Source organism: Gadus morhua, chromosome 1, assembly GCF_902167405.1.
Source record: "Gadus morhua chromosome 1, gadMor3.0, whole genome shotgun sequence".
Taxonomy (NCBI): Eukaryota; Metazoa; Chordata; class Actinopteri; order Gadiformes; family Gadidae; genus Gadus; species Gadus morhua.
In genome coordinates, this window is record NC_044048.1 from 21,645,453 (window position 1) to 21,657,952 (window position 12,500).

Sequence of the window (12,500 nt, forward strand, 5' to 3'; positions counted from 1 at the left end):
AGTGCAGGCACCCTAGAGGTCAGCAAGATGACCTCTGACCCCACCTGCTGGGGTCACTATAGTTGCTGTGAGGCGAGGTGGTCATCAGGCAGATGAAGCTGGTTCTGCTGCTACACCACCGGGTGGGGGGGGGGGGGGGGGGGGGGGGGGGCGTGTGGTTACGTGTCGCCAGTGCATGTGTGTGGTTATGCGTCATGCATGTGTGCGTGCGTGTGTGTGGTTACGTGTCATCACGCGTGTGTGTATGGGTATGCGTATGTTCGAGCGCGTGTGGTTATTCGTCATGCTTTTGTGCGCGTATGTGTGTGTGTGTGTGCTTGCGTGTCTGTGTGCCTGTGGTTATAAGTCATGTGTGCGTGCGTGCGTGAGTCTGTATGTGCGTGTTACCTGCTTCCCCGGGTGTCGTATGGTCTCATGTTCTTGATGAAGTGGATCTTCTTGGTGAGGCGCGTTCTGGACGAGCCCCCCGATAGGTTCCGACTCCTGGAGGGGGCGGAGACATTGGTTACTAACGGTGACCCGAGAAATCACACCAGATCAGCTCTGGCTAGCAGCTAAACCTCTTCTGATCTGAAAGGCTTTCACACACACACACACACACACACACACACACACACACACACACACATACACCGCCTGAACAAACAGTAATGGCACACTTGCCTACCCCTTCATAAACATTCATCAGTTCACAAATATGTGAACAAACACAGAAGTGTGTCACATAACTGATAGCACATGATTATCTGCAGGTCCACCCACACACTTTGATAACAGTGATTTAAACTCCCCCCTACCGCTATCCAGATGGTCTGTGTGTGTGTGTGTGTGTGTGTGTGTGTGTGTGTGTGTGTGTGTGTGTGTGTGTGTGTGTGTGTGTGTGTGTGTGTGTGTGTGTGTGTGTGTGTGTGTGTGTGTGTGTGTGTGTGTGTGTGTGTGTCTGATAGCCCTGTGGTCAGATATGTGCACGGTCCAATCAGCTGTCTGCTCAGCCTGATTATGCAACTTCCTGCCCACCCCGGCGATAACGAATCAACCGAAAAGTAATTAACAGAGAAGTTACATTTTACAGTCCAACCCCGACCTGCTCCTTCATGACCTGTCTCTGTACTGTCTAACCCCTACCTGGCTCTGTACTGTCTAACCCCTACCTGCTCCTTAATGACCTGTCCCTGTACTGTCTAACCCCTACCTGCTCCTTAATGACCTGTCTCTGTACTGTCTAACCCCTACCTGCTCCTTAAGGAGCTGTCTCTGTACTGTCTAACCCCTACCTGGTCCTTAATGACCTGTCTCTGTACTGTCTAACCCCTACCTGCTCCTTAGTGACCTGTCTCTGTACTGTCTAACCCCTACCTGCTCCTTAATAACCTGTCTCTGTACTGTCTAACCCCTACCTGCTCCTTCATGACCTGTCTCTGTACTGTCTAACCCCTACCTGTTCCTTAATGACCTTAATTTATGGATATGTCTAACTATTGATGATTTTATATGAATAGGTTCCTCATATCTAGACCACTGTAACACTCAAACCTGATTTCCGTCTAAAATAACAAACAGCACCACAGGGAAATAAAGATTGGTAAAAAGGTTCAACCCAATGCTAAATATAGGCTGTTGATATCTATAAATGCCATGTCTGAGACATCAGTCTGACAGGGTTTTCATGTCTGGAAATAGCCCTGCTGCTGTAATCTTTTCGCTTTCCATTTCCACGGTAGCCGAGTGTGGGACCAGAAGTTTGATGGAACTCAGTTGGCGATCCTCAGCCAATCAGACACCTCGTCTCTGGTGTATTCCGAGAGACCTACAGCGATAGGTTAAATACAGCCGGGAGCGGACCGCATCTAAATATAACCCAGCGACACGCACCCCGAATGAAAACCTCACAACACCGCAGATCAACTTTAAATCATTTAAATGTTGTGTTCTTCGCCCCAATTGGCCTATGTAACACAATAACTGAAGAGCGGAAGAACGTCGTTGAGTAGGGATACGGCTCTTCCGCTTAGCTGTTTACAATGGCGGAGGCCGATAGATATAGCTGGAGCAAGTCTCTCTGCAACCTACCTAAAGTCACCTACGAAGATGAACATTCACGGGTTGAAACGTTCTTCTGAGAGAAATACAATTTCAATTACAGAGGTTAGTGTTTGAATTCTATTGACACTGTGTCAATAGACAACCTCGGACAGAGGCTGCCATTGTTGTTGTATCTAGAAACGACCGGAAGTTCTAAATCCCTACTACGCCGCGTTCCGGAAGCAGGAAGTTTGACATAGGCCTAATAGGCATTGCCCCTGGGGGGCATGGAGGGAAACGCATTACCGAGATAGAGAGACCCAGGAGACCGACTGAGCAACACAATCAGGCTTCATTAGTGAGTCCTTCCATCACGGGGACAACAGTGAAGGTGCTACAACGCTTGGCTAGGCTACAGCGCTAGGCTAGGCTACAGCGCTAGGCTGGGCTACAACGCTAGAATGGGCTACAACGCTAGGCTGGGCTACAACGCTAGGCTGGGCTACAGCGCTAGGCTGGGCTACAGCGCTAGGCTGGGCTACAGCGCTAGGCTAGGCTACAGCGCTAGGCTGGGCTGCAGCGCTAGGCTGGGCTACAATGCTAGGTTGGGCTACAGCGCTAGGCTGGGCTACAAAGCTATGCTGGGCTACAATGCTAGGCTGGGCTACAACGCTTGGTGGGGCTACAACGATAGGCTGGGCTACAGTGCTAGGTGGTGCTACATCGCTAGGTGGATCTCCAACACTAGGCTGGGCTACAAGTTTGGAGAGCTAGGCTGGGCTACAAGTTGTAGCCCTACAAGTTGTAGCAAAGTGTAGCCCAGCCTAGCGCCCCACCTAGTGTAGTAGCCTACAACACTAGGTGGGGCTACAACGTTAGGCTGGGCAACAACGCTAGGCTTGGCTGGGCTACAACACTAGGTGGGGCTACAGTGCTAGGCTGGGCTACAACGCCAGGCTGGGCTACAATGCTAGGCTAGGCTACAACGCTAGGCTACGCTGCAACCCAAGGCGCCAAGGGAATACACAAATCGACCTCAAATCGACCTCATCAGCCTCCATGGAATCTTCTCACACTCGTCACCAAGGGAACTGGTCGCCCCCGGCCCAGTGGCCTGGAATGCTGTGGGAAGTTTCCGTCCAGTGGGACGGAAACTGGGCGCCTGGGAAGTTTGGTGAGCGGTGGTGGTGATGATGAGGAAGTTGTTTGCGATGATGGTGGAGGATATGGTGGTTGTGATGGTGGTGATGGTGGTAGTGGTGGAGGTAGTGGTGGTAGTGGTGGAGGAAGTGGTGGTGGAAGTGGTGGTGGAGGTAGTGACGGAGGTAGTGACGGAGGTAGTGGTGGTGTTGGTGGCCTCTTTATGGCCGATAGAGCCAGCCCATAGAGCCATCCGACAGAGCTGATGCGTCCTAAAGACCACAGTAGTCCAATGGGATTAATCTACCTGATGCTAACTGAAGCTAACAGGGCTCGGCATTGGTTAGTGGCAGAGGCTGAAGAAGTCAAAGCCTTTAAACCTCCACGACGCTGCTGGTAACTGGGAGTCAACAACACAAGCTTTAGAGCTATTGGTGCCACTATAACCGTTTAGCAGGTGGCTTAACCAATGAGATTCAGAGGGGGTAAGGGTCAGGGGTCATCTTGCTCCTGGAGGCCTACAGGTAGACTGAGCACGTTGGGGACGGAACCAAGGACCTTTCAGCTGGGAGGGGAACCCAGGTTGAGTCCGGTCTTCCTGGATGTAAAACGTATGCAAACACCTGCAGTCTGCCGGAGTCGCCGGGGGCGGATTTGTGTTCTGTTGCCATGGTAACATCACCGCCCGTGATGAGCGTCTGACAGGGCCATTGAGGTCAGCAGACTCATGCTGTCACCAAGCGTGTACTTGGGGAATGTTTGAATAGAAGTGTTTATATTATATATAAAATAGATTTAAATACATGTAGAGATGTATTCTGCCTCTCTCAGGCAGCCGCGGGCGCACACACACACACACACACACACACACACACACACACACACACACACACACACACACACACACACACACACACACACACACACACACACACACACACACACACACACACACACACTAAGGGACCAAGGGGCTTTAGCTTAATAGCCCAGGAAATCCTCCACTCACACACACATGGTACATAGATTAGATGTACCCTTGACTCTCACACACACACACACACACACACACACACACACACACACACACACACACACACACACACACACACACACACACACACACACACACACACACACACACACACACACACACACACACACACACACACGTCAACCCTATGACGTGTGACTGGTCAAAGATTATATGTTACTAATACTATAACAACCACACACACGTCAATGATCATATCTGTAAAAAAAAGGTTTTAGCACACACACACACACACACACACACACACACGTATCAGACCATCAGTACCTTCCAGTTCAAGTGTTACATCACCTTAAATAAGTAGATTACAACCCTCCCTCCCTCCCCATCATCATCATCATCCTCCTTTACCTCACCCTCCTCTCCCCCTCCTCCTCACCCTCCTCCTCCTCCTCCTTGACTACACCCTTTACCTCACCCTCCCCTCCTCCTTGACTACACCCTTTACTACACCCTCCCCTCCTCCTCCTTAACTACACCCTCCCCTCCTCCTCCTTGACTACACCCTTTACTACACCCTCCCCTCCTCCTCCTCCTTGACTACACCCTTTACTACACCCTCCCCTCCTCCTCCTTGACTACACCCTCCCCTCCTCTTCCTCCACCCTTTCCTTCTCCTCCTTTACTACACTCTCTCTCTCCTTTAATACGCCCTCCCCTCCTCCTCTCTGCTCTTCTGCTGGATGGTTTCTCCTCCTCAGAGAAAGATTAAATACATGTGTTTGTGTGTGCAGAGTCCAGAATTATGTTCTCCAACGTAATCTGCAAAACGTTTGACCTGCCAAGCGGTCAAGTTTACCGCTTGTGGGCTGGGGTTCATTTTGGACCGTGTGTGTGTGTGTGTGTGTGTGTGTGTGTGCGTGGGTGGGTGTGTGTGTGTGTTTACCAGTCAAACAGACACACCCTGTTGACTGAACACACCCACTTCAACACGTAACTCTAACAAACAAACAATCATACATTCACCCTGAGGAAGCAGGGAGGGGTCAAAGGTCAGCACAGACCGGACTCTCAGAAGCATGGGAGACTTCCCTCTTCAGATATGACATCACTCTTCTCCTCTCTCATGCATCCCTTTCTATTGTAGAGCTGATACGACACATGTTCCTCTTCCCTCCAAAACACCAAACCAGATCCACATCACACGCCAAGCCAGACCCCATAACACCAGAGTCACACTGTAGGCCCACCGGACCAGGACCCACCCATCCCACCCATGTCTCTTTCGTCCCCTGCTCTCGTATCGACAACACAAATCTGATATTGCTGTTGAGGACAGTGAGCAGAATCCTCTGAACATCAACATCCTCTGGTCCTGTAACACAGCCCCGTGGAGGAGACATGAAGCAGATGTTGTTATGACGACCTACAGTCCCTGCAGCGGTCCCTCGGAGTGGTCCTCCCAGTTAGCCCTAGCTAGCGCTGCTAGACCTACCTAGCGACGGTCTAAACAAAGCCTGGCACCCATCCAACAGTGAAGCCTTCCCACTCCACCGTGACACAATGTTTAGACACTAGGAAGTGGTTTAAAGGTCACTGCCTAGCTCTTGAACACTGTGGCTTGTGGTTAAGAGCAGTAAACCCCCTTAACCTCGACAGCGTTTTAAGAGCAGAAACACCTTAACTTGAATGCATTGGAAGAGCAGAAACACCTTCATTTAGCTGGGTTTTAAGAGCATACCCCTTACCATAGTTGTGCTTTAAGAGCAGTAAACACCTTAACTGAGTCGTGATGATAGATCATCTAACAACCCTTCATGCTGATGTTGTCCCTTCCAACATCTGTCATTTTATATGCGTTCAACTCACAAACACGCACACACACGCAGCTACAGTGTCACTGACCAACGTAATCTGAGCACTGCCAGATTGACTGGTTATGAAGATGATCCATTTCTAATACCATTACAAAATGGATAGAACAATTCGATACGTAAATACATAAATAAAATATCCACTTAGATGAAATTAAATATCATTCAATTAGGTTTGACTACACTTCTGCATTTATAAATCATAGCAAACGAAACATATCACAGATCGAATAACAGACACTTAATATTACTTATAATGTTTACATCACGATATGCCTTTCAACTTGGCTAATATTTATGTCGTAAAAGATAAAAGCCAGGTTAAAGATGCTATTCTGTCTGCAATGAGTCCATACAGTTGATAACGGCACTTATGGACTGAATGCACTGAAGGTAAACCCTCCCCTGCGGTCCAATCAACGGCCCCCTTTCATGACCAGTGAGGTTAACCTGTCTGAAGGGTCCAATCAGCGGCCCCCTAGGACCGAGCCGGTTAGTGGTCCTGGTCAGGTTCAACTCGGACAGACAGGTTAACCTCCTACCTGTCTGAAGGGTCCAATCCGCAGCCCCCTCTCATGACCACTGACCGTTGAGGGGGGTTACGCAGGTCTAGAGGCTCCAAAGCCACTCACCTCTGCCGGGGTTCAGAAGACACGGACGTGCAGCTGTGGACCGACAGCAGCGTGGAGGACTTCCGCGGGCCCACCGGGGAGGGCAGCAGGCTCCCGCGCGACGGCGAGGGGGACAGCAGCGTCCCGGGCGAGGAGAAGGAAGCGGTCCGCCGCCCAGGCAGCAGCAGCCCCCCGGGCAGGGGAAGCAGCCCCCCGGCGCCCGAGTCGTCGAACCCGGCGTCCGAGGGGAGGACCAGGAGCGGCGGGACATGGTTCAGCAGCCCTACCCTCGGCGTGAAGGGTGAGTGGACCGGGCCGAGGCTCTCCGCGGCGGTCAAGCCGGGGACCGTCCCCCCTGGGGGAAGCCGCCCGGGGATGCCCGGGGAGCCGAGCTCGTTCCCGTCAGAGTCGCTGCTGTCCGCCGCGGTGCTCCGCGCAGGTCGCCCGTCCAGGGAGATGTTGCTGAGGAACAGCAGGGCGGCCTGCCGGCGGCGGGAGTTCTCCCGCGTCCGCCGGACGTGCTCTTTGATGTTGTGCGGTTTGTTCTTGCCGGTAACGGAGACGGTGCGCGTGGCGGCTGCCGCCATAATCCTCCCGCGCCCCAGGAAGTGGACTGAAGCATCGGCTCGCTCGCTGAAGCAACTGTCAAAGCAGTCCTGCTCGGGTCACGCCCCCTACGCTCGGATTGGCTATGGAGTATGACGTCGCGTCAACACCCAGAACCCTTAGTTTAAGCAGTTTGGGGGTTTTAGTAGACTCCAGAATGTCTACTGTTGATTTAAAACATATATATCGGTTTAATCTCTGATTGAACCTTATCTCTAGTGTTTATTCCGTCACACGAATGAAGGAAACGTGTTTGGAAAATAAACAACATGGTAGTTCGTATTGACCAAAAACAGATGGTCTGACGCTCTATCAAGCAGTGGCTTGTGATTGGCTGATGTCTCTTCGTTATGAAACCGTAGCGGATTTTGTCCATGTTGTTGACTCCGAGTCACAACAAAGCTGAACACAGCCGAGGTGGCTGGCCACCACAGCCCGAACACAGCCCGTAAACAGCCGAACACAGCCTAGGCGAAGGCCACCATAGCACGTACCCGTACCCAATGCGCTGTGACACATGATCTTACAAACCCGGTCGCACGTACAGTACAGTACAGTACAGTACAGTACAGTACAGTACAGTACAGTAAAGGTACTAAAATAGCGCTACAGAAGACAGTGAAGTCCCTGCAGTAGCCTTTTCAAAAAGTTTTTTTTTTGTTTCGATGTAATAAGAGAAGACTTTATTGATCCATCGGAAGAGAAACTGAACCCCACCACCATCAACACAGTATCAGGGTGACGCAACTGTATGAATATAACACACACACACACACACACACACACACACACACACACACACACAACACACACACACACAACACACACACACACCACACCACACCACACACACACACACACCACACACACACACACACACACAGACAGAGACAGGGTAGAGGTCTCGCGGCTAGAGCAGTGCACAATGGGAAGGTCAATATGCCAACAGGTTCAGCAAGGAATCAGGAGAGAGAGAGAGGAGAGAGAGAGAGAGAAGAGAAGAGAGAGAGAGAGAGAGAGAGAGAGAGAGAGAGAGAGAGAGAGAGAGAGAGAGAGAGAGAAGAGAGAGATAGAGAGAGAGAGAGACAGGCCCGGTTCCAGAACAGAATGCCTTGGGGTGCATCTGAGATCACAGGGGGTGCACCAGTAGCTACTATACTAAAACCAGCTACCCAGCTTCAGTTCAGACTTCGCTTTTTTACACATAGGCCTTTCCTACCATAGACAAGCACTTCTGCGTAGTTCTACTGACATGTTGGGACAACAAACAATTACTGTGCTTAAAAGATGGTATCATATCATGTGTTGTGATGTGGAGAACATTTCAGCTGCAACATTAGCTTATTGATATCTTAGATAGCTTTGAATATGAGATAGGTTTTTGATATGTGTGATGTGTGAGGTGTAAAAAAGAACAGAATTCTACACTAAAAAAAAAACATGTGACTGCAATTCAAAAATAACGTTTATTTTTTTATAAATTGTGGCAGGATATTTGACATAACAAATAATTGTACATTGCCACTTAAAAATAAAACAGATTTTAGCGAGGAATTTTAACAAGGAAAGAACACTTCAGACTTTGAACTTTGAACAAAAACTAATCAGTATAATACTCTAAAGTTAACCGATTGTAATAATGCAATAAAAAGAAATATGGGTTCTTATGAACATAATACATTTATACATGTATTGGATATCCAACGGATATCCAACGGATATATAACTGTTGCTGCCGAAGAAGTTCACGTCACTACCGTGCGCACCATAGATATGGGTGCGTGCATTTGCACACGACGCCGGCATGACACACGATGCCGGCCGGCGGCCAATCACAGCAGCGCTGATATAGAGCGACAACATTGCACCTCGAGTGTGATATTGCTTTATACAACATCGGACATACTAGTAAAATGTACGGTAATAATAATAATTGACAATAGATTGTGATTTGTTTGTTTATTTAATCATATAAACGATGAAATTGCTTCCGGCAGCAAAAATAGATCCCACTGAGCGGACTGTTGCCAAGAACATATAAACAAAACACCATACATAAATGCGAGTGATTTTGTCAGTTTGGTGAACAGTCAGAGAGATGTTGGATGCTCATATCTCAACGCTATTTAATGGAAATTGTCACAGTTTCATTACATTTGTTTGTGAGCAAGTATTTAATTATTTTTATCATATTTATAAAAAAAAAAAATATTTTTTATTATTTTTATTTTTTCAATTGAGGGTGCAACAATTTTTTTTGGGGTGCAATGCATGCTTATGCACCCCCGTAGAACCGGGCCTGGAGAGAGAGCATTATATTTTCCCTAAAGCGCTCCCATCCTCGGTTTTTTAATTATCACAACAATCTTTTCACCTCTTCCATATAAAAGTGTTAATCATGTTCGTCTGTTTCATTTTTTACTGTACATATCTAATCTTACATTTGTGGACGTTTTTTGGACTATTTTCACCTTTATCCTGTTTGACTTGCCGATGAAGCTCTTTCAACATTGAGTTGTAGTGAATTAAAACATGGAGTCTGTTGTCTCCCTCTGCCGATGAAAACATGGTATTACATCCTGGAGCTGGGGTCGCTCTGACTGCGTGTTAAATTGTTGTCCTCTGCATTCAGAGAACATCAAACACCAAGGACTGCCTGATATAACCTCATGTGGTAAAACGCTCCTGACGTGTTTGTGTGTGTGTGCGTGCGCATGAGTGTGTGTGTGCGTGTGTGTGTGTGTGTGTGTGTGTGTGTGTGTGTGTGTGTGTGTGTGTGTGTGTGTGTGTGTGTGTGTGTGTGTGTGTGTGATGACGTACAGCTGGAGAGATGTTTCTTTAAAGGTGTATCAACGGGGCATCGTGGACGTCCCTGCACGATGACGTCATCTCAAGGAATGACTCCAGCTTATTTATCCCATAATAATCCCATAATATCCCATAATAATAATAAACGCAGAGGGACAAATACACACATTGCTACTCTCTATTAGGACTAATAGTCTATCTACCTCTCTCTCTCTCTCTCTCTCTCTCTCTCTCTCTCTCTCTCTCTCTCTCTCTCTCTCTCTCTCTCTCTCTCTCTCTATTAAAGGTAGCTCTCTCTCTCTCTCTCTCTCTCTCTCTCTCTATTAAAGGTAGCTCTCTCTCTCTCTCTCTCTCTCTCTCTCTCTCTCTCTCTCTCTCTCTCTCTCTCTCTCTCTCTCTCTCTCTCTCTCTCTCTATATATATATATATATAGATATGTATATATATATATATATATATATATATATATATATATCCAAGTAGTCTCTCTATCCCTCTCTATTAAAGCTTGTAGTGTCCCTCTCTCTTTCTATTGGAGGCAGTTGTAGTCTCTCTCTCTCTCTCTCTCTCTCTCTCTCTCTCTCTCTCTCTCTCTCTCTCTCTCTCTCTCTCTCTCTCTCTCTCTCTCTCTCTCTCTCTCTCTCTCTCTTCAATATAGTAGTCTCTCTCTCTCTTTAGTGAGGTAGTATTCTTCTTCTTTTGTGTCTCTATTAAAGGTAGCAGTCTTCTTCTTCTGTGTCTCTATTAAAGGTAGTAGTCTTCTTCTTCTATGTCTCCGTGTGTTTCCTGGAAGCCGAGCGCCTCCACGTCGTGTGTGATGTCACTGAGGCGTCGGTTGAAATCCTGGGAGCCGGACATCAGGGAGTAGCTGTCACACCTGCAGGGTGACAGGGTCCATGAGCAAGGCACGGACACAGCCCGTACACACCTCTGTTCACCTTGACCTCTGACCTCGCAAAAAGGTGCAAACCTGACAAACATCTACAAAACAAAAGGTCACTGAGCACCATTTGATGATGTCAAAACTGAATTGGGCCAATCGGGGTGGAGAATGGCAACGTGAGCTGATGATAATGCAGAAAACGTGCGATAGCGTGGCCCGCGGAGTGCTTTCAGGAATACCGACACATAGTTGTAGTTCCCTGCTGTCATGGCAACACACCCTGTGGGCGGGGCTTCCATCACACTCCGGTTGCGCTTGATGCGTCCAAAGCTGTCGGTTAGAATCCCGCCTTCCCTGATGCCGATGCTCTCGAGGAAACTCTCAAACACCTCAACGTCCTTGTCTGGGATGAACGCACGCATCCCTGGAGGGGGTGAATAGAGTAGAGGAGGACAGAATCTATTAGAGTAGAGTGTGGTAGAGCAAAGTAGGATCAAATCAATTAGAATACAATAGAGCAGAGTAGGATCAAATCTGTTAGAGCAGAGTAGGATCAAATCAATTAGAGTAGAGTAGGATCAAATCAATTAGAGTAGAGTAGGATCAAATCAATTAGAGTAGAATATAGTAGAGTATGATCAAATCAATTAGAGTACAGTAGGACAGAGTAAAGTAGGATCAAATCAATTAAAGTAGAGTAGGATCAAATCAATAAGAGTAGAATAGGTAGATTAAAGTATCAAATCAATTAGAGTAGAGTAGGATCAAATCAATTAGAGTAGAGTGGAATATAGTAGAGTATGATCAAATCAATTAGAGCACAGTAGGATAGAGTAAAGTAGGATCAAATAAATTAGAATAGGGTAGAGTAGGATCAAATCTACTAGAGTAGAGTAGAATCAAAACTTATGAGAGTATGGTAGAGTAGGATCAAATCAATTAGAGTAGAGTGGAATATAGTAAAGTATGATCAAATCAATAAGAGTTGAGTAGAACCGATTATAATAGGATCAGATCCTTTAGGGTAGATAATAATAAAGTAGAGTATGATATAATCCATTAGAGTAGAGTATGATATATTAAATTAGGTAGAGTATGATATAATAAATTAGAGTAGAGTATGATATAATCAATTAGAGTAGAGTATGATAGAGTGGAGTAGGAGCAAATCAATTAGAGTAGACGTAGAGCATGATAAAGTAGAGTAGGATATAATAAATGAGAGTAGAGTCTAGCCTACAATGGAAACACGTGGCACGGTGGAGCAGTGAGGGGGCAGCATGCTCTTCCTACAGGTAGACCCGTGACCATCGGGCATCAAACCCAGAACCTTTCAGCCGAGAGGCTTCCTGTCTCACCACCCAGAGTAGAGCAGCATAAGACCCGTCCCCCCTCCCCTCCCCGGGGACCTCACCCAGCAGGAGGAACTTGTGGGTGTCCCCGTAGAGCTCCAGCAGGTCGGAGCAGAAGAGGCTGATGGAGGAGCCCAGACGGTACTCCCTGAGCAGCAGGGCGAAGCGCTGCAGCTCCTCTGGGGCCAGGCGGCTGCGCAGCTGAGACAC

At 47.9% G+C, this 12,500-nt stretch overlaps 2 protein-coding genes across 2 annotated transcripts in view; both read right to left on the reverse strand.

Moving 5' to 3' along the window:
- Positions 1–7,267, reverse strand: part of cables2b (Cdk5 and Abl enzyme substrate 2b) — a 14,294-nt gene extending 7,027 nt beyond the window's left edge. Inside the window, exons 1-2 of the mRNA XM_030366620.1 lie at positions 6,663–7,267; positions 388–483 (exon numbers count right to left, since the gene is read on the reverse strand). Coding sequence (XP_030222480.1) covers positions 388–483; positions 6,663–7,228 — 662 coding nt within the window. The 5' untranslated portion in view covers positions 7,229–7,267. The remainder of the gene's footprint in view (positions 1–387; positions 484–6,662) is intronic.
- Positions 7,268–10,661: 3,394 nt separating this feature from the next.
- The window catches only part of ccm2l (CCM2 like scaffold protein), a 13,055-nt gene continuing 11,216 nt past the window's right edge, over positions 10,662–12,500 (reverse strand). The window contains exons 10-12 of the mRNA XM_030366399.1: positions 12,353–12,491; positions 11,218–11,362; positions 10,662–10,932 (exon numbers count right to left, since the gene is read on the reverse strand). Of these exons, the coding sequence (XP_030222259.1) occupies positions 10,800–10,932; positions 11,218–11,362; positions 12,353–12,491 (417 nt within the window). The 3' untranslated portion in view covers positions 10,662–10,799. The remainder of the gene's footprint in view (positions 10,933–11,217; positions 11,363–12,352; positions 12,492–12,500) is intronic.